General features: G+C 36.0%; 1 protein-coding gene across 5 annotated transcripts in view; it reads left to right on the top strand.

The window, feature by feature from the left end:
- Nucleotides 1-23538, top strand: part of CACNA2D1 (calcium voltage-gated channel auxiliary subunit alpha2delta 1) — a 709277-nt gene that overhangs the window by 516289 nt on the left and 169450 nt on the right. For all 5 annotated transcript variants that reach the window (XR_007150230.1, XM_047849277.1, XM_047849276.1 and 2 more), the window contains 2 exons: nt 1501-1542; nt 21042-21171. Coding sequence is in view for 4 of the 5 variants with exons in the window: in XM_047849277.1 (XP_047705233.1) it covers nt 1501-1542; nt 21042-21171 (172 nt within the window). In the remaining variant the exon portion in view is untranslated. The remainder of the gene's footprint in view (nt 1-1500; nt 1543-21041; nt 21172-23538) is intronic.

The following is a 23538-nucleotide window of genomic DNA, read 5'->3' as shown; positions in this document are numbered from 1 at the left end:
GATGGGGTGGGGTGAAGGGGTATATATTTTAAGAAGCACTAATTTATTGAATTTTTGACTAACTTCCTTTGTTTTTAAATGTGCATTGTTTTTCTTTCTTTTTTTTTTTCCTAAAGTTTATTTATTTTGAGGGCGACAGAGACACTGTGAGTGGGGGAGGGACAGAGAGAGAGAGGGAGACAGAGAATCCGAAGCACGCTCTTTGCTGTCAGCCCAATGTGGGGCTTGAACTCACAAAACCATGAGATCATGACCTGAGCTGAAATCAAGAGTGGGATGTTTGAGCCACCCAAGCACCCCTTATTGTGTTTTCTTGTAATAAAATTTTAGAGTATCCATGTTTTAAATGTTAAAGAGACACAGAAAAATGTGCTCAGGTTACTACCGAAGACATATGGAAGATGGATTTTTATCTTCAATCAGTTCAGGAGAAGAAAGGAAAAGGAAATCAGTATAAATGGAGTATTCTGACATTGTATAGAACTAGTCTTGAAGCCTCAAGGAATGAAACTTTTAAATTCCTTGACAATCATTTTGTTCATTTTTTTTCTTTCCATTTTCACTCTGTGATGCAATTTATGTCCATAATTTATAGTTATGGCATATTTCAGCATTATTGACGGCTGGCAGAAATGGGTGTATACATTTATTCTTCAAGAGTCAGTGCTGACCCACCACTTCGGTACAATAGCAAAGTGTTAGTTTGTTAGATAATCTCATTGCTTTGCCTGTCTAAGTATTTTTTTTAATTATTTATTTTTGAGAGAGAGAGAGAGAGAGAGAGAGAGAGGGAGGGAGGGAGGGAGGGAGGGAGGAGGGGCAGAAAGAGAAGGAGACACAGAATTGGAAGCAGGCTCCAGGCTCCGAGCTGTCAAGCCCAGAGCCTGATGTGGGGCTCAAACTTGCAAACCACGAGATCATGACCTGAGCCAAAGCTCCACGCTTAACTGACTGAGCCACCCAGGCGCCCCTGCTTTTGCTATCTGAATTCAATTATTCTTGATCCCTTTTCTGAACCTCATGAAGAAATTTCTGCCAATATTGTGCAGATGTGCTTTTCTTCGATCATTTCAACATGTGATATATGTATTTTTTAAAAGTCATGGTGTCAGCAAAATATTAAGCCATATTCTTACATTTTTTTCTTGAATTATTCTCTACAGTTTCATGATTTATGGGTGTGTGTGGGTGTATATATAACTTTTTTGCTTTATGAATTCTTCATTTTTTCTTGACAAATGGTTCTGACACCTCTACTGAGATACTTCATCCTCAATGCAAGATGTACTATTAAATATCACTGATATAGTATTTTAATATGTTTTTCAAAATATTGGCTAATCTTTGTGCATCTTTGTGGAGTGTATTGTGAAAAGAATTCCATGAGGGGTTTATTATTTAAAATATGCACAAAATGTATTCAGAACTTGATCCAGTATATTTCTATATTTTTACTGAAATCAGTAAAGCACTCTTCTTTTCTTTTTTTTTTTTTTACAGAGCAATGAAGTTGTCTACTACAATGCAAAGGATGATCTTGATGTGAGTATTGGAAGTTTTACATTATATTCCAAGGTAAACTGAATTATGCTTGGATGACTGGATTTACAGTACAAGCTGACCTAGCACGTTGAGTTTTTCAGAAAACGATCTATAGCATAAACGGAACTACTGGTGTGACCCAATGAGGTAATGATGAGTTGTAGTGCTTACGTCATCTCTAACAAATTATCGTTGGCATCTTCCTAGGTAGAAAAGCTATGTGTTTCTCTGGATCTGAGCTCTCACTGCACCCTGTCCAGACCTCAGCCCACAGCACTAACTGTGATACTTTACATCCCTTAGCGGTATGGAAGACAGAGGTTGGATCCCATCCATCTCTGTAAGCCTGGCGCTTATTACCAGGGTTGCTAGGCAACCCTGAACTGCCCTTACCAGGGGGGCCACTTATTTCACGTACAATGTGAATGACATCCTGGAAGCTGTACAACAACTGGCCTTACCTGGACAATCTTTGAAGCATAGTAGGTGTTCAGGAAGCCCTTTTAAATAAATGACTATAATGTACATAGTCCAATGATTTTCAAACATGGATTATTTTAGCACAAATAAGTTACTTCTAACTTATGATTATGGTGGAAGCATTTGCAAAATAGCCAACAATTCGACCCTTAAACTCACTTAAATTCTCATATATTTGAGAAATATCTCTATACTCTTAACATATTTATCCAACAATGTGCGTTGAGGGCTTCTTATATTTTCAGTATTCTTCTGAGGGCTTAGGATATGTATCAGTGAACAAGTCAAACAAATGTCAAATAATTGTTATTTGTTCTTCACACTCTTTTTATCTGACTCAAAAAAAATGCATATCTATGCTTTTATTTAGAATTGTCTTCCAGAAAATAATTTAAAAACAAACACACACATAATAGATATGGTTTGTCTGAGATGCCACCCACCTTTTCAGGTTGTAGGACCAACTGAACTGCTCAACACCATGGTTAATCGAACACTCTGAAGAAAGTGGACTGTTTTCTCCATTTAATAAATGAAGAACTTGGAGTGTTTTAAAAAGTGTTTTCTTTTTACTAGACATAGGTGCTTTGCCAGTGCTAACTATCCTCTTACGGTAAATATATATAATTATGATTTCACATGTGTATATATATATATATATATATATATATACATGAAATATATATATTTATATATGTGTATGATGTCATTTTAGTTAGGTAGGAGGTATATTAAGGACAAACCGATGGCTCATACAAAACATTTTAATAGTTAATTGTTTGGTATCCAAGTGAGCATTATTTTTGTACATTTTGTCTCACTGTTGGGATTAGTATTTGATATTTAAAAATTGTACAGTCATTAAAATATATATGCAAAATCCTTATCTTTCCTGGTAGGAAGTTAGAGCTACTACAGCACTAGTTACAGTTTTTTTTAAAACATTTAGTTTGTAAAAGTGTAACAAAGATTTCATAGAAAGTAAAGCCAATGGATTAACTTGCTGGATCCAACCTGCCGGTCAACAAAGATGTTACTGTTACTGATGAGCATAAGCTGAATGTTACCTAAAGATGATACTGATACTGCAAATATGTTTTTCTTTCCTCTAAACCTATTAAATAAGTCATATTTTTGATGTCAGGTAAAATAGTTTTATTTAAGTCAGGTTTTCTTATTATTTAGAAAGTTAAATTTTTTTTATTTAAAGTTTTTTTTAAGGTTTATTTATTTTTGAGACAGAGACAGAGCATGAACGGGGGAGGGGCAGAGAGAGAGGGAGACACAGAATCGGAAGCAGGCTCTAGGCTCTGAGCCATCAGCCCAGAGCCCGACGCGGGCCTCGAACTCACAGACTACAAGATCGTGACCTGAGCTGAAGTCGGACGCTTAACTGACTGAGCCACCCAGGCGCCCCGAAAGTTATATTTTTTATTTTGTATAGTAAAAGCGAGTTTTCTTTGTTCAAGATTTTAACAATCATGTGCACAAATGTAGATACAACTGGGGCTCCTGGGTGGCTCAGTCAGTTAAGCATCCGACTTTGGTGCAGGTCATGATCTTGCAGTTCATGAGTTTGTGCCTTGCGTTGGGCTCTGTGCTGACAGCTTGGAGCCTGGAGCCTGCTTCGGATTCTGTGTCTCCCTCTCTCTCTCTGTTCCTCCCCCTCTTGTACTCTGTCTCTCTCAAAAATAAATAAAAAGGATTTTAGAAAAAAAAAACCAACAAAACAAATGTAGATACAACTTTTTAGTAAGTACCATCCCAGTTAATATTAAGTTGCCCGACTGAATAGTACAATAGTATAATTCATAGTCCGCTTTCACTATGCTGCTAAGTTAGCAATGTGTCCATGATAAGTGGAACAGAGTACATGGGTTGTGTACTTGTAATACTTGAGCTGTGCTTCGTGCTTAGGTTTACATAATTTGCCTGCACAGATGTTTATTCATATATTAAAATAAAATTCCATGTAAGAGAGACAAGGATTAATACAAGTGAACCTATTGAACTTGTCATGTTTTTTGCCTTCTCCCATCCCAAAGAGTCTATACTGTTACCATAGGTTATAAACGTATCTATAAAAAAGATGCATTCTCTTTCTTGAACCAAGAGATGAGCTTTAGCAAGTTAAATCAAGACTCTCTAAACAGCAAAATATCAACGTGCAAATTTAAAACTTAAAAAAAAATGATGCTCAGAAAAATATTAAAATGATGCTCAGAATTTCGAGAAACTATTTTCACTTCTTTATATATAAATAATGACAGTGCCAGAATAATTTGCAAAGAAAATTGTATAGTAGAAAGAGGGCTGAAACAGGAATCAGAGGGTTTGATTCACACTCCATTCCACCCCTAAAATTGTACTCACCCATACAGCTTTAAAATATATTAAAACTTCAACTATTTGTCTCTTGGGTAAGACATGCTACAGGTGATTAGGTGGTCCACAAATTTCATTACAGTCCAGAGTATTCCTGGAATACTGGCCACAGGGTCAAGTTTGCTAGAATTGTACTATTTCATGTGAATTTTTTTGAAAATTTATTAAGAACTGTAGGATAATTTCATTTTATACTTCACTAAAACTTTTTATTGGGGAATTTCAAAGTGCTTTAGATATGAGAATATTATTACTCTTGGAAACCCTTAGACACTGAATAAAATGAACCACATTTAATGATTAGTGTATTGGTTTGGCTGTTCTAGAGAGACCTAAAGCAAAAGTGGCTACAGGAAGACAAAAGTTCATTCTTCTCTCATGTGAACATCTGGAGGTAAGGCCTAATGTGTCAGGTCTCAGTCTTCCAGGCCCCCAGGTCCTTTTCTCAAGTTTTCTTCCCTCTTCAGTTCAGTGTAGCTTTTCCATGTTGTGATCAAAGGCTGCTGCTTCAATATATGTACAGTGATTTTTGCCTTCTAGATAACAGAATGGAGGCAAGTGTCAATAGAGGACATGCCCTTTGCCTTTAAGGGTATGTTGGAAATTGTACACATCGCTTTTATTTGTATCTGTTGTCCACAGCTTAGGGACTAGCCTGGCTGAGTTGAATCAGGATGTAGAATAGAATCCTCCCCCAACATAGGCACGCACCCAAACAAAATATAGGGTTCTATTACTAAAGAGAGAATAGAGAGAACACAAATTGGGAAATAATTAGCAGCTTATGAACATACCTTCAGTTTGCTCATCTTGACGAATTGAAGTTAATTCCAAAATTCCACTCACTTATCTGAGTGACTTCTATCACTTAAAGATAGTCAAAGTCTCCAACTTGGAACTGAGGAGAAAATTGTTTTTACAGTTAAAATGAATATAAAGTTATATGCTGTACTGACTATTTTTTAGTCCTCCTGCATGCATGCGTTTTGATCACCACAATCAAATTGTTTTCTGTAAGGGAAATACTTATTATCTTACAGTGAAAGAAGTTAAGAAATGTAAGCAAATGTTGCACTTTGATATTCCACTTATGCTTTTTAGTAGTTACACATTTTTTTTGAAGATTTTTGCTGATCTGTGGAAATTGGATGGTGTAATTTACAAACCTTACCAAAAGTTTTGCAATGCAGGTGGATTTAATTGACTCTGATACTCACACCTTTATACAAACAGTGCTTGATATTTTATATGTCAAATGTTCACAAATCATAATGCCATCTCATTGTTTTGGTTCGAATTGGCTCACCATCCCTGTTCTTTGTCCTGATTTTTTTATGTACTGATTTAATTGTGTGTAGTATTTTTATTGCTCAAACTCAGAAAGCCACATTCATTATTAAAATCTGGTGATTGGAAATTGTAGAATGTGAGTTTTATCATCACACACATCAGCAGCTAATATCTAATGAACAAAGGAACTAATTAGAATAGTAAATATTGAGACGTTATCCATTAAATAAATTTGTCCTCATTTATTTGAGTGGTAACACAAATGTTTGAAAGCTAAATAGAGTTTCTCTTTTAAATGTTCTGCCTCCTGAAGGAGACCAAAGGATTCTAAATTCTGAGCCTGTGGTTATTATTTTTAACTTTTCCTCCGGTTCTGCGTTAGTGGGAGAGGATTTATTTTTCTGTCACCGTGCCTAGTGGGATGGTGGTCATTTTCTCCATTTTATACCATCATTTCGCTCACATCCATCATTTCGTTTCCATGCCCATGACGATGATATGATTTTAGACATTTTTCTCAAACATTTAAGAGCTATTAAAATGGTTTTACATTTTATATTATGCTTCTAAATTATCCATATCCCTTTGATAATATTATACATTATTAATATATAAATATTTCTAAAATATTGTATCCCTAATTCTCTGCTCATTGTCGAGATAATCACATTAGTTATTATTGCCTTTGTTTGGTATTTAAGACACTCATGAAACTTTGTTTTTAATGTTTATTTATTTTGAGAGAGAGCATGTGTGGGGGAGAGGCCAGAAAAAAGGAGAGAGAATCCTTAGCAGACTCTGCATTGTCAGCCCTGAACCCAAAGCAGGGCTCAGTCCCACAAACCATGAGATTATGATCTGAGCTAACATTAAGAGTCTGGCACTTAACCAACCAAGCCACCCAGGCACCCCAACACAGATGAAGCTTTACTAGTTCTTTCCTAAGTCGTTATGAATTTTGTGAAGAATTGTGGGCACTTTCCTCTTGGAGGCACAACTAGTCTTTATAAATTATTCCCTTGGTGTCTCTCCATAAAGTGTAACTTCCTGGAGGGCAGCTCTTGTACTCACAGCAGGTGACAGAGCTCTTACAGTAACCAGCACATAGTAATCACTCAGTGAGGGATTTTTCTGAACAAGTCGGTGAATCAAAGTTCTAACAGAATCTTCACTTGACACAAATACGAACTGGATGAAGAATACCAGAATCATAATTATATACAGTAAAACCTTGGCTTGTGAGCATAATTCGTTCTGGAAACATACCTGTAACCCAAAGCACTTGTATATCAAAGCGGATTTCAAGAACCATTGGCTCAGTTATAATCATGTAATGTTCTGCGTCACATAGTACTCGTATGGCAAGACATCACTAGTATCTCAAGTTAAAATTTACTAGAAATGTTTGATCGCCTTGCAGATCACTCACACAACAAGTCACTTGCAGTCAAAGGTTTTACTGCATCTCCTATTTCTGTGCTCCATACTTCATGTCATTTTTAAGGATGCCCTTTCACCACCACCCCAGGTTTCAGCCAAGACCTGTGTGAGTCTCTGTGATGCGAAGGACTGGAATTGAAAGTCTCTGAAGAAAACACTTGGCCTTCACAAATGCATACTGTTGACCAGAAACCATAGCATACGTTCTATGTCATTATTTGTTTTTAAGTTACAACTGTGACAGAAGCCAGAGCAAATGCTTGGAAAGAAATCTGTACCATTTTACTGTTTCCTAATCCTGAGACGAGAAAGGTCTTTCTTCATTTAAAATAGAAACCAGGCAGTGGAGGAATAATAGGAAAAGATCAAGAACAGTACAGTAGAAATACTGTAGGGTTAAATATCCAGAGGACATTTTTCCTCTGAGATATTTCGGATACTTCACAGGAGAAAAACATTAAATGTATGCTTAATGTCTCCAAAGAAAGAACCAGTGAACTGTGACCAATAGACTGACATAAAATTATCAGAATCAAAACTGCTAAAATAAAAATTCCATTGGAAGAAAGAACAGATTTGACAATGCAAGTTATCCAACAATGATTCACAGAGGAAGCAGGCAACACTCCCAGAATGTCAAAAAGGTTAGAAAATTATGGAAGGAAAAATAACACATGGAAGACAGTATGCAGAGTTGTAAATCCTAAGTCATGTGTTCCAATAGATCAAGTCAAAGCATATGCATTAGAGACAATAAAAAAAGGTTTAATGGAAGTAAGTATTCAGGTATGCAAAGAGATCTGTATGTAATTGTAGACTTGAAAGGCTACGGTGTTTCTTTCATTAGAGGAGAGAATATATTAACATTAGCTAGGACACTGGACCCAGGAATATTTTTTAGCAAAGATTTTTAAAGGATTTAGGCAAGATTTTCAGAAGTCAAGAACTTTTATACCGAAAACTGGCACAGGGATATTCAAGAGAAGATTTCTAGTAGGCATCGAAGTATTTAGTTGGCCTGGAATACTTTTATGCTTAGCTTATGAGTAGACTTTGAAAACAAGTGTCCAAAATTTCCCCAGCCAAGTGTGAAGCTACAGGTGTCACAAAGCCAGATTCACCTACAGGTGTGTTTCGGTATGCTGGCACAATGTTAAAATCAAAGAGAGTCTGAATATTTTGGGGTGTGATACGTTCTCCAGTTTGCCACAGTCCCACTTCCCCCTGTTGTTTAACTCCAGCCTGCTTTACCTATGTACGCAACATAAAAAATAAATAAAAATGTACAGGGTAGAATCCTTAGCGTACCAACATATAAGGGAAGGTGCACGCAACGTTTGAGAGTATAGAATATGAGTAGCTGGAAATGAAGGAGTAGCTTTCAAAAGATACATAAAACATACAAAGAAGGCCATCAATTGAGTATATGTGGGATTCAAGATTAAATTGGGAATCTCCTGTTTCCTGTTATTCTTCCATGTTTATTATTCTGGTCTATCACCACTTAGGATTTGAATATATAGAATATTATATTCAAGTGTAGTCTATTGATTTTGTTTATTTTAATGATGATACATGGCCTCAGTTAAAGGGAAAATAAGCTTTCAAAGGTGATCAAGTATTCCTTTGGAATACAACCTTTCAAGTGGCTACATCTGAATTGGTCAGTTTGTGGGGAGCTATTGTGTTATAAGCTTTTCTTTTCTTTTTTTTTTAATGTTTATTTAATTTTGAGAGAGAGAGACAGAGTGTGAGCAGGGGAGGATGAGAGAGAGAGGGAGACACAGAATCTGAAGCAGGCTCCAGGCTCTGAGCTGTCAGCACAGAGCCCGATGCGGGGCTCGAACTCACGAAATGTGAGATCATGACCTGAGCTGAAGTCGGACACTTAACCAAATGAGCCACTCAGGCGCCCCAAGCTTTTCAAGTACTGTGATATGAAACAATTCCTCAGAGGCATTTTATAATTTCTATACTCCTTTACTTTGATCAGTGGTATTTATATTCATTGGTGGGCTTAAAAATAAATACTTAGTGTCAGCCAGATTTAGCTAAAGCAATAGCTGAAGTAAAGGGGAAAATTAATGTCCCTTCAGATTGTGTAGTATGATAAAAAATTATGACTATAGTTGTTTAAACAAATTTTCCGATTGAAACTTAAAATTGCTGGTGTAACTGGGCTAAATTATTTGGTAAACCACAGTTCCATGGAAGAATGTAAGGCACATAGCCTTTCTTGAAATTTAAGACAGTCATTCCTGTATCCAGTGTGCTACTTAATGTTAACATATCCTCTCCTCTAACGACCTGATGACGATATCCTACAATTTTTCTAATCAGATACTTAGTATTCTTTAAAAGCCAACTCAAGTACTACTTTCTCTTGAAGACTTCCTTGCTTTTTCTAGGAAGCAAATGGTATTTCCTTCCTGTGTATGTTCTAAACAAGTTGTTACTCATAATCTGGTTTTATACCTTACCCTATAGCATTTGTATACAGGGACAGTATTTTCTAATTAAACTTTTAGTAACTTGAGGTAAGGATCTTATTCAGTTTCTCTCTAGTAATAGTAATAATTTGGAGTAATTGTTGAGATAATGCATGTTTGGGTAGGTGTTTATGTGTTTCGATACTCCCACTACTTGCATAGCATTTGTAAGGACATGTTTACTTTTTAAAGTGGTGCTCTATTTGCATAGTAGTTAAGAAATCTCCCGCAAGCATGGCAGAAGTGAAAATGTTTGTTTTGTGTCAAGGTTGGTGGAAACAAGTTAAGAGGGGAATGGCAAGGCTGGCCTTGACTGTGGACGTTGTTTTCTCATCCTCTCTCATCCACCCCTTCCTCTCTTGGTCCCTGAAACAGTCACGAGGACTAAGAGTAATGTCAGCACAATGTAGTTTCCCCCATGATGGGAATAAATAGCGGAGTTAGAGTATTTGTTTGCAGTTACTACAAGTGCCATAAGAATCATGATTTTTGGTTCCACGTCTGGGCAGATCTGATATGCTAAGTGACTGTGAATCTCCTTGAAACGTGAAATCAGGCTTACTGTATTTACTCTCTCAGACTAAAGTTCTGTCTGATTCTGCATATAATTAGGAGAAATAATAGTTTTTGAATTTCATTTCCAAAGAGGTGATAGCATTAAAGTGGGTATTTTTTCAATGTAGGATTGTTTTTCAACTTTTTACCAGGAACAAAAAAAAAATAAATACATAGAAGACAGAATAGTATAATACCTCCATAATCATTATCATCTATTATTTGCTTAACTATTTTATGGTAAATTAGAGATACGACATTTCACTCCAAGATACTTCGTTTGCAACTGCTTTCTCCCCTTTTCATGATGACAAAGGACACATGTAGAATCACTGTGCACACTGATGCACAGAGGAGATAGTAGAGTGTGGTAGGTAAGAGGTTGGATCCTGGAGTGCCACTTCTTGGATTTGAATCCCAGCGCTGCCAGTTTCTACCTGGGTGGTATTGGCGGTCATATCATCTCTCTGTGTTTCACTCTCTTGGCCTGTAAAATAAAGGGAATAGAATATCTACTTCACCCAGTTACTGTGAAAGTTAGTTAACACATACAAAGCATGTAGAATTTTCCCGTCTTAGAGTAGGCAATCCAGGAATGCTAATGAGTAGGATTTTTAAAAACTAATAATTATTAATATGATTGTAATAAAGTCAAGGTTTATTTGAAATGATTGTAGCTCTAAGTGGAGCCTGTTTGTCTGTATGTATTTGTTCACTAGTATTTGTGTAAAATATGTAAGACAGTGCACAAGAAAATAAAATTCAGAATAGAATCTTAAAAAAAACATTTATTTATTTATTTATTTTATTTTTTTGGAGAGAGAGAGAGAGCGAGAGAGAGAGAGAGCATGCTTTTGCATGCAAGTAGGGGAGGGGCAGAGGGAGAAGGAGGAAAGAATCTTATGCACACTCCATGCTCACCAGAGAGCCCTGTGCGGGGTTTGATCTCACAACGCTGACATCATGACCTGAGCTGAAGTCAAGAGTCAGAAGCTTAACTGACTGGGTCACCCAGGTGCCCCTCAAAAAATCTTTAAAAAATGTGAACACAGTGCAGAAATTTGTCTTCATCTCATTGTAGGTTTGTTACAACCAGATTTGAAAGGAAAATTAAATGTCAAAAATATTTTTTACAAGGCTACACATGCAACAATTTTTTAGGAAATTTCACATTCATGTTCTCCTTACATTTGAAATTTATTGAGGTTCTTAGTTTAGGTTTTAGAGACATCTGTCCCAACAAATTCTTAAATTCCCTGAAGGTTAGTGCAGCAGATTCTCCGGAAGGCTTGAGTTGTACCAGCAAGCTGCAATTTTCTTAATTCCTAGAGCAAGTAAAAAGAAGGCAGATCATTACAAACCCTTATTAACCTAATTCCAAGATCTATGTTTCTGACTAAAATCCAAATGAAGTAAGTTCAACCCAAAATTCCCAGGTCGACAAATTGAGTTGATTTATTTGCTACATTTCATTGTATTGATCATGTTAAAAATCTGACCTGTCTGCGACATTTGTCTAGTCTCCTGAGTTCCCTTGCATATTTATGTTGCTATTTATTTTCTTAGAATCTTGTCTACATTAAAATTAATTCCAACAGAATGTCCTATCTAAATGTCATTTTAAAAGTCCAGTCTTGCATGGTTTTATTTTATTGTAGACAGATAAATGTGATTCTAGAATGAGCTAGTAGAGGTATGCATTTTTAACAGCAAGGAAATCTATTCTGATTATTAAAGAAAGTATCAAAGTCTAGGTTTCTTTTCTAACTTTTTTTACACTATCTTGTAATATGCAGCCTTTATATGGGGCTCTGTTAATGAATGACATCGAATCCTCAAATAGGTGATGGCATAGAAATAGCATATTAATTGCCTCTGTATAGTTACTGGTTTGATCAGAATTGCCATTTTTGTGTGTGAATCTAAAATAAATGGTTTAAATTTTTGGATGCTATATGTTGGATTATAAAAATACTCAAATATATATACATATTCTTTTTTTTTTAACTTTTTAATGTTTATTTTATTTTTGAGAGAGAGCGACAGAGCATGAGCAGGGGAGGGGCAGAGAGAGGGGGAGACACAGGATCCAAACGCAGCACAGGCTCTGAGCTCTCAGCACAGAGCCTGATACGGGGCTTGAACTCATGAACCATGAGATCATGACCTGAGCCCAAGTTGGCGCTCAACCCTCTGAGCCACCCAGTGGCTTATTCTATACGCTTATTCTATACTAGGCACTAAATGCTTTATATACAATGTATCATTTAAAGTTCACATTAGTCCATGGTGGCACATACTATTATTGTAATGATTTTCAGTTAAGACAAATACAGTTTAATGAGCTTTAGACCCTTGCCCTGTGTCAAACACATGGTATCTGATCGTGTGCAGAATTGAAAGTCACGCTGTTGGTATGATCCATAGCAAGACCCGTGAGTCACTGTGCTGTGTCATCCTGCCTGTACCCTGGGCACCTGGAAGGGATAGAAATCCTGTGATGCAGCTGTTAAAAGTCAAGACTTAAGGCTAAAATTTTTTGAGAGTTTTGATTTAAATTTTTAATTTATTGTGGCTATTCATTATTTTGTCTATATTTAATTATTCAGCTTATGTTTTATCCAACCAGCTTCATCATTGACAATTGTTAAACTCTGGTGATTTGCAGTAGGTAAAATAAAGCCTCTATAGATTGAAAAGATAGGTAGACTTCGCATCCTAAATCTTTACTGATCTGATCCATGATCCCCAGTGATATTTATCTCGGATACCTTAAAAGTATGCATGCACCACTGAGTGAAATATAGCCACATTAAGATTCATTGGGGAAAAAACCGTGAACCTGGTAAAAACGTAGATTAGATTAGGTTCCATTTCTTGTAAGGATTCTGCCTTTTGGTTTTTGAAGCTTTCAAAATTTTTTTTTGCATCTCTTTTGACAGTTTTCTAATGCTTTGTGCTGGTGGGCATATGCTCCTTTTGCAAGGATGGTTTAAACATCGCTTCTCAGTTTTCATGGAGCAGTGGCATGTATAACTCTTTCAGATTCCATATCCAGTCCTTTCTTTTCAGAAGCATTGCATAGTGCATTTGTTTAGAACTCAATGATATTCATTGAGTTTGGAAAATTCACTGGCATGATGTGGGCGTTTTATAGTTACCCAGCATAAAACATAGTGATCTTCATATGTAAGATACCATTTCATAATCTCTTAGAAGAATACTCTATCAGCCTTTTCCCCAATTTGTTATATATATATTATAATATATATATATTAATATATAATAATATATATATTATATATATAAATATATATTATATATATATTTAAAATAAAATGCTTTATATAAATATATACATACATACATATACAGTAGTATTTATTACATGCCTTTCTAATTCTGGTGATTTGAAAATTTCATATTACACATGGCATTTAAAGCAGCCCCAACACTTCTTGTGATCACACTTACCTGTATTGGGATTCTAATGGCTCTCATTCTTCCTTGTGCCAGGTCCTGGGACAGGTGGTTTACATGCATTCATCCTTCATGCAAACTAAAAATGCATCAGTCTTGTTTTGAGGATGTTTTCAGATTTATATTTGAAATTTTTTTGAATGTTACCGTAATTTTCATCAGCAAGCAACCTCAATGCATTTTATTCAAGGAATGTCTAGTTTTGCATTTAAAATGTAATTGCGGGGGAGGGGCACCTGGGTGGATCAGTCTGGCGAGTATCCTACTCCTAGTTTCCACTCGAGTCATGATGTCACAGTTTGTGAGTTTGAGCCCCGCATCGGGCTCTGTGCTGGTGGTGCAGAGCCCGCTTGGGATTCTCTCTCTCTCCCTCTTTGCCCTTCCTTCTCTCTCTCTCTCTCTCTCTCTCTCTCTCTCTCTCTCTCTGTCTCTCTCTCTGTCTCTCTCGAAATAAATAAAAACTTTAAAAAATGTGTTTAAAGTGTAATTTGAGGGCACCTGTGTGGCTTAGTAAATTAAGCATCAGACTTTGGCTCAGATCATTTCATGGTTCATGAGTTCCGGCCCTGCATCTGGCTCCATGCTGCCAGCACACTGGAGCGTTCTCTCTCCACCCGCCCCCTCAAATAAATAAACTTCTAAAATGTCATGTAATAAGCAAGTTATTGCAGTGATCGATAACCCTTTTTGAGTTAATTCAGTTCAGTTTTATGTGTTTCATTTCTCATTCATACTTGCTTTTGACTCGCTGTCCTAGTTACAAAATGTATATACATAGATAGTCCCACACTGGGCTCTGCACTGATGGTGTGAAGTCAGCTTAGGATTCTCTCCGTCTTCCTCTCTCTGTCCCTCCCCGACTTGTGTTTTCTCTTTGTCGCAAAATAAATAAACTTAAAAAAAAAGAAAGAACTAGAATTGTTTCTTTAGTGTTCTCTTGACAACTAATGTTACCAATTTGCTTTTGATTTTAACTTCATAACATTCTTTATTAATGTATTGAATAAATTACCCCTGAAGAATTAATGCTATCGTCTTTCTGCACGGTAGAGCGAAGGAATTGTGACTTTTTAACTACCTGGAGAAATCTTTTGAATTCCTTTAAAAAAATCTCTTATTTCTTCATCAAACATAGTATGAAAAGCTAAAGTCATATGTTTCTGCAAGGACAATATGGCCATTTATTCAATTCATAATTTAAATTTTTTATTCTTTTTATTGTTAGGATTCAGTAAAACAAAGTTACAGTATTAAATTGAAGTCTCTACTGTGTAATTCAGCGTCTGTCCTCCAACTCCCACTTCCTTTCTAATACTAGGCATCCCCTCAGTACTTCCCTGAATCATATCATCTTCAAGGAAAAAATAGCAATGTAAACCAATTAACTTAGGAGACACAACAGTGTTCTTACAGCCACTGTAACTGGATTCATTATTTAATATTCAGCCTGACCTTACAACCTGACCACAGCAATTAAGTCTGGATGAGGCTCGGCACCTTTTCTCTCTATTCATTATTCATTAATTGGGCATGCTCAGCTGGCAGCTGCTCTGCCGAATCTCCAGTTCTAATTGCTGCAAATGATTGACTAAAAAGGAGGCTTTCCTCTGAAGGGTCAGAACAGGTAACCAGCCTTAACTAATGCAGCACCCCAGAAGGCTTAGATTCCAGGGGTGAGCTAGTGGTCACATAGACTTTTCAGATGTAGTGACCAAGCGAGTCTATTTTAAATATAATATATGCATGGTCATTATTTATGTTGAATGATGATGCCATGCCTAAAGGCGATTATCCAAGATTTTATCAGAGAGTGGGATTACCAGTGAAACTTAAAAAAAAAAAATGTGAAATCCGTAACGGCTACATTGTCAAAGTTGCAGATCCCTGGTGTAAATAATATCTATGAAATAGTTGTGAAAAAGAAGAGGATGTGTTTAGAGGCAGAAATTTTAAAATACATACTGGAGAACTATACACCGGGCTATAGTCTCTAGTTATTAAAAATTTGTTGGGGCGCCTGGGTGGCTCAGTCGGTTAAGCGTCCGACTTCGGCTCAGGTCATGATCTCGCGGTCCATGAGTTCGAGCCCCGCGTCGGGCTCTGTGCTGACCGATCAGAGCCTGGAGCCTGTTTCCGATTCTGTGTCTCCCTCTCTCTCTGCCCCTCCCCCATTCATGCTCAGTCTCTCTCTGTGTCAAAAATAAATAAACGTTAAAAAAAATTAAAAAACAATTTGTATCATTACACCAAACACCATTCATTTAACTGTTTCTTTTCATTAGTGAGATAGAAATACCAATGGGGGCACTTCTGTAGAAAGTCTCTATAGAGAGTCTCAGCAAGCCATTCTTACTATCAACTAACTTTGTCACAGTGTTGTTGAACACAAAACATAACTGAGAGCAGGGGGAATTAAACCTGGCCACACTATGACTGTGAACGAAGTTTCTAGTTGATAATGTTCAGTTGAATTGTGACAAAGTGATTCATGTAGTTTCTACTGCAGTTTAGGTAAACTGTATACTCTTTTAACTTCTGAGCATTTTGCTATCAGTAGAATTTTTAAAGTTTTCAGTTACTAACAAAACATTAAAAAACGATATTTTAGTATATGAGTACATTTGAGATATGTTAAATATTCAAGAGCCTCCTAGACTTACCATTTTGACTTTCCAAATTAACTTTGTTGATATGTACTGCTTGTAAAATTGAATGGCCTACCCGTCCAACATTTGCCTGTACTTTGGTCTCTGAGTGATCTAATCTATTATTCAGTAACTGAAATTGTATTGAGATGACTAGTATGACATACTTCTCATGTTTCACTTATGTGTTCTAATAAATGCATTCGAATTCCTTTAGAATAGACCTGGTTAGTTTCTTGTACACATTTATATGGGGTGGTCTGGAGAAATACTGGAAAGAGAAATGCTTATTTTTTTCTCTTGTGTGTTCTGGTAAACAAGGAAAACTTAATTCCGGGGTGGCGGGGGGGGGGGGAATTTGTTTGAAATTTTTCATTAACACATTAAACAATACATGTTAAGTAGCTTTTCTCCAGATTGCTTTCCTCACTTTTTTTGTGTCTAAAATTTGTTGTATTTTCCATTATACCATATAATGCCATTATATATCAAGATAGGCAAAGACATAGCTTATGATGGGATCATCATAAGTTACAGTAATATCATAACTTTAGGGAAATAAATGAGTTGCGTTTAGAAATTAATATTCTTATGAAATTATTTGAGTTTATGGAAACCATAAAGGGGAGAACCACGGAGAGCAGCCATATTATTTTTTTCTTGATGTACTTAGCAACTGTGCATTAAAACTCGTCCAGGTGCATGATTATACAAGTTGAAAAGTGCATGATTTTTTTTTTTGAGAACTACATATTGTTTTAAAATTATCCCGAAAAGCTCTGTGTATGGTGACTTTAACATGCGAGGATCTCCATAAAGTATATTTAAAATTTATTATTTTTAAGTGTGAGAGGATTCAGAAGAAATATAAGCAACTTTTACTTCAGTAAGATAATCATATAATGCTTAGTAGCACTCTACAAAGGACTTAAAACAAAAATTAATGTTCTGTTTTATTACAAATGCAGTGCATGTTCATTGTATTATTAGAAAACAAGAGAACAGAAACATGGATATAGTCATATTGCATAACTACAAAACCACTGAAGTGCTTTTAACATTTACTATGTACTCATCCATTCATTTCTCCCTCTACCTCTCTTTCTCTCAAAATAATAGACCTTTTCTCTCTTCTTTTTTCTTAACATTTACTTTTTAAGCGTAAAATCATCTTTAAACGAACACTTTATATGTGTATTCCAAATGTAATTACTCTCTTATATTACTTAACAATATAAAATTGTATCTGTGACAGTTATTATGACATTTTGCTATTGTTGATCATTGAACTTATTTGTACTTTAGATACTAAATGACATTTCTATGAACATTAATATCAATAAATCCTCTCCTCCAGTCTGCCAACAGATATGTCTCAAATGACTGAATGAAATATTTGCACACATATATTCCCAGCCCTAATTCACACAGGTAGTTCAGTATCCATCTGTCTATTATCTATCATCTGGTCCTTCTACTCTTCATATATTTCTAGTAAAACTCGCTAGAAATAGATGTAAATGAAATTTCTGGGAAAGATAGGCTTATGAAAAATCATGTGTTATTTTCAAAAACTATAGAAATGGGACTATAATTTTTTCAGGTCTGAAAATAACTGTAGTTTCTTTAGCTTGAGGGATCTGAATTTAAGATAGAGAATATTAGAATCAGCTGAGAGATTCTTTCAACGGACATCCTCCTCAATGTAATCTACATCTTTATTGGTGGGGCCTGAGTTTCCCCAAGGTGATTCTGATGTGCCCAATGAAATTAGCACAACACCTGTACCCCAACATCACTTATTTAGAAGTCAGAAAACTGAAGGCCAAGGGATGGTGAGTGGCTCAAGTCCGAGAGGTTATTAATGCAAGCGGAATAGAACCGAATCTCTAGGCCACCATGGTTCCCAATAGGCTTTTCGATGACATTTTGTAAGTATGTTCTTTGCAAGTGGTATTATATGGAAAAAAATCTCAGGGTTGCATACATTTGGGAACGCTGGGTTAAGCTCTGGAGTGAGGCCTCTCTCAAGAGTCTTTGATGATGTGCCAGTGAGGTTAGTACTCTCTTAATGGAACAACATTTCCCTAACTTAAGTTCTCATGGCACTGACCCCTAGAGTATCTTGAGGGATTGGTGTCTTTCGAAATGTCTTCTGACAAGTATTACTCCCCATACTACCATTTCCATTCCTCTCATGAAACTGTGTTCTACATGGAGGGTAAAAAAATAGGTGTTTGTTAATATGCTTGTTACTAATCAACCCTAAGTTTTTCATGAGTAGGTTCCAAATAAAAATGTCTAATTGCAACTTTTGATATTTTAAGCAGTGGAGCCCCGATTTTAGCAAGTAACAGAATCACCTGGAGGGTTTGTTACCCTGAAGATTGCTCAGCCCCTTCCCAGCTCATTACGTCTGGGGTGGGGCCCGAGAGCACACATTTTGAAAAATTTCAGCGGCTATTGCCGCTACTTCTCCAAGGACCATACTCTGAGAAACCATTGCTTTAAAATAAATGTTGAGATTTCTCAGAATATTTTCAGGGGAGAAAAAAATCGCCATGTCATTTGTTCGCTGGTGTCCTCTTTACCTTCATCTTCTTACTGAAAATCATTTGTTTCAATGGGCCCCCTTTCACAAGTCAGTAGCTCTCAGGAGCCGACAGTGGAGTGTGAATTTTCAAATGTGTTAAAATCCATGGTTGAATCCAAGGCCAAATCCCATTTATCCTTTTCATTCTTTATAACCATTGCAATGAAGGCTGGTATGTTAGGTTCAGAATTCGCTTTGCTCTATGGTTTCTATTTTCCTTATGTTTCTTCTCTCTCCTTTCGTCATTCTACACATACCTATCCTTCTTGTAGAAAAGGGTATGTTAGTGATTCCTGTATGAAAGTATTTTGCCAATTTTTAGACTTGAAGCACTTCTCTTATTTTTTATATTCCATTTGCTTATGGGGTAGTTATTAATCATGGCTTTTGCGTAAATAAAAAACAGTGATGAGTTCTCAAATATTTTTGTCAATGACAGATTTCTGTAAAATCCATCAGAATACTGTAAGTGTATTCACATGTGTATGCACAGTATTCACATGTGCACTTACACGTACATACATAGTCATAACTAAAACACAAGTTTCACAACATAGTTCTTCATCGTAATATATAGAGTGTACTTGTATATATATTTTAAACGCTTCCCTTAAAAAAATGGTTTGTTGTAAAGTTGGTCCTAACCAACTTGAACGTTCATTTAAAAAATATTTTGGTTTATAGTACTTGTGAAATTGATTTCATTACCTAATGATAGATTGGACTGGGAGCTTTGGGCCCCAATTTTTTTAAAGACTGTATTGTTCATAGGTATGTAAATATTTCCAGTGTTTAGAAAAAAAATTACAGTGTGTTTGTTAAAGTATCTCATACTAATGTGTTATTTGGTCATGTACATGTTCAGACCTGGATGGAAAGTTTGATACAGTTAGTTCTTTCTAAACCTGCTGATTTGATGTTGTTGGTACTTTCTCCCAGGCTTCTTAGGGAATTTTCTGGTCATCCAATTAAGTCTTTTGTTGATTCTTTGCATCACTGCAGTATGCGGCCAAAAAGAATCAAATGTGATTTGTTTTCATTTTGAGGAGATTACCTTTGCAATATGGAATACAGACTCTACTACTGAGTTGAAAATAGAAGTCCGAACTTAATTTAAAAACGGGGAAGAGTCTAAAACAACTATATTTGACCTGGGGAAAAAAATCTAACGCAATTAACAAAAACAGCAACAAAAAATGTTAGAGAGATACATTTTGGGTAAATGAGTGAAATTCTCAGTTTCCTGCCAGGGGAGGGCAATAAGGTAATTCAGTATCAAAAGCCTAGTTTGAGTAGAGAGAAAATTAATCTTCAAACTTAAATTTCTGTGGGTTTTTCTTGCATCATTATCGATTGGACTTTACCTCCTACCTCAGGAGACAGAATGGTTGTAGTTAGGATTTAATTGTGCTTAGTTATAACAGATCTTTTCTAGTATACTTTATTTTTAAAACAAAAATTGATTGAACTGGAAAACCTGCAAAAATAAAGGGAACGTGATATAAAAGGATCCTTCATTGCTACCTTTTTTGCAGGTGTTTACCATAAGTTGTCAAACCAAGAATTATCCTCAACTGCATGATATAAATTTAGTAGCATAGACTGTGAACTATATATCAATGGGTAATTTTAATTCAGTTATATTTAAAGGAATTTATCCTGTTCTGTAAATGCACATTTTAATACGTACTGCGTGTGAAAAGGCCCTCGTCCCCTCAGGATGATCCTGAGTGACTCCAACATTGAGGAAGTGAGAGAAGTTATATTTTAATGTGAATAATATAAAGATAATGCTAATGTTAATACCTGAATATAATTTGTGTGTCTCATGTCAGCATGGTACTATGTTTTACTTACTTTTGCAACTTTTTTTTCCAGCTGGATTCTTTTTATTGTGATGTATTTGACATATAACATATCAGTTTCAGGTGTACAACACAATTATTTGTATTTGTATGTATTGCAAAATGAGTACAACATTAAGTCTGTGAGTTAGATGTCATCATGATACTCTATTTTGAAATATTCCTGTAGATGTCTTTTTTTGGAAGATGATACTTTTGGCAAATGAAGACCTGAATGTGAGAGTATTTGTTATCTTAAGTTTAATATTCTTTTTATTGTCTATCTTTTCTGGTATAGCCTGAAAAAAATGAGAGTGAGCCAGGCAGCCAAAGGATAAAACCTGTTTTTATTGACGATGCTAATTTTGGACGACAGATATCCTATCAACATGCAGCGGTCCATATCCCCACTGACATCTATGAGGGCTGTAAGTAAAAGAACTTGAACAACTCTTGGAGTACCATACTCTTGTCTGTCCTTTGTATCTCCTGTTTGGGGGAGAAAAGGAACAAATTTTGTTGAGATGTCTTTGAAGAGTCCGTGGTAAACTCTCTGTGAAAGAAGAAATGGGGTGTCCATTAGCAGTTTACGTTCAGAGAGCTGCACTATGTGAATATTTGTAGGAGAGTATGCATCCAGTGGGCGTGTCCTTCTGCTTTGGTTGACTAGGTCATTGTGCCTTCCCAGGGGCCATGAAAACTGAAAACTAATAAATCTATTTTCTTAAAAATACAAACTATATAGCACAAGTGTGCACAAATACAAATATACCTAGACAAACTGTAAAGGGAGATAGTGATACATTTTAGACCTGGCACTTCTCATCACATCCTGTGTGTGTGTGTGTGTGTGTGTCTGTGTGTGTGTGTGTCTGTGTGTGTGTGTGTCTGTGTGTGTGTGTGTCTGTGTCTGTGTCTGTGTCTGTGTCTGTGTCTCCCTTACCCTAGGATATAGGTAAAAAATATCTCCCTCTCAGTACATGGTGGGCTCAAGATGAAAAGAAATGCTAGGGAAAGACTAATGAAATAGAGAACCGGGAAATGGAAGACTTGCTTGAGAAGGCTTCCCTGAGAGAAAGGAAGGGCAGTAAGTTGCTTAGGAAAACGCAGGGTAGGATGCTTGTACCATGTATTAACAAGGGCAGAGCCTGAGTGAGAATGCTGACTACAAATCCTGCCAAGTACAATCTGTATCTCTGAGGACCACCCATGACCCAGAAAGCGGGGCCTTTGTTCACTCCTAGTTCTGTTCCTCCATGTTCACCATTCTCTAACCAGTTTGTATTCTGCCTTCCCACATAAGTAAGTAGTAAGAAGAAAGGACCATTTGAGATTTTTAAAGCTATGTTTCTTCTGTTACCCTTTATTACAGAGGCTATAGACTGAATTGGGTATCCAGAACTCTCTGGGTTCTGGCCAGATGGCCTAGTTCAAAGCTAAATTTTTGCAGTTTTTTTTTTTTTCCTTTGTGAATCCTTTAAATTTCAGGGCATTTTCTCACCTGTAAAATAGGGTAAAATGACTAAACTGATTTGAGGATAAAGTAAGTTCATATACTTGTTTTCATAATAGTGCCAACCTAGTAATATAGTAAGTGGTATGTAAATGTTTCTTGTTACTGTTTATTACAGTTCAAGTTTATTTAAGCAGAGCGAACTAAGTACAGGGATTAATAAGTTATAATTTATACTTTGGATTTCCTGTGGGATTATTGTTTAAAAGGGCATTTTAAGTGCATGTAAGGTTCTTTTTGTGACATAAATTCCAACTTGATCAGATTATTCACTCTGTTTGTTTTTAATTTTTAAAGTACATATTGTTCCTATCAGTTCTTTGAAGATATTAAATGTATGACTTGTCTCTATTGATCATAGAAACAGAATTGTTTGTCGAGGTAGTTTCTGGGGTTACATGAGAATTAAACATAATAGACTCCCTTACAATCCAGCACTACTATTAATTCCAAGTCCTTTTAGGAATTACCTGGGATTTAGGTTCACATATTTGTTTTTAACTTCAACCATTATGCACTTTGTAAAAATAGTTTTCTAACTGTGTGCTTTTTAAAAGAAATATCTTGATCTTTGCAACTGTATTTTTTTTTTATTTTTTTTTTTTTTATGTTTTACTGTATTTTTGAGAGGTGGGGAGGAGCAGAGAGAGCCTGCAAGGCAGGCTCCAGGCTCTGAGCTGTCAGCACAGAGCCCGATGTGGGGCTCGAACTCACAAACCCTGAGATCTTGACCCGAGTCGAAGTCGGACACTTAACCGACTGAGCCACCCAGGTGCCCCATGACTGTATTTTGTAACTATTACAACTATTTAGACAGTACTTAGCTATATGATTGTGTTTCCCATTTTTAAAAAATTACTTCATCTACCTTATTTCAAATTTTTCATCACCTATTTGTTGGGTATGCCAACAAAATAATCTTACTTTAAGATTATATCTTTCTATTGAATTCATATTAGAAGAACACACTGGCTGGATATAGAACTTTTGAGTCACAATATTTTTCTGTCAGTTGTCTGTGGATATCATGGCACTGGTTTTTTTGACCTGTATTACTGTGTTGAAGAAACTTGAGGCCAACTTGAGTGTTTTCAGTTTGGTAGAAAGCTTTCCTGATTGTGTTTCTATTTTGTTGTCTCCTATTTGGGGATTGCCTTCCTTATTCCTGAAAATCATTATCCATACCAAGAAGATACTCAAAGTCAGTGATTTTGTTTTTAATAATCTTTGTAACACTTTAAAATATATATTAAATGAAAAACTTGCATGTGAAAGAAATTAA

Source organism: Prionailurus viverrinus, chromosome A2 (assembly GCF_022837055.1).
Source record: "Prionailurus viverrinus isolate Anna chromosome A2, UM_Priviv_1.0, whole genome shotgun sequence".
Taxonomy (NCBI): Eukaryota; Metazoa; Chordata; class Mammalia; order Carnivora; family Felidae; genus Prionailurus; species Prionailurus viverrinus.
This window is presented reverse-complemented; position numbering and strand designations above follow the sequence as displayed.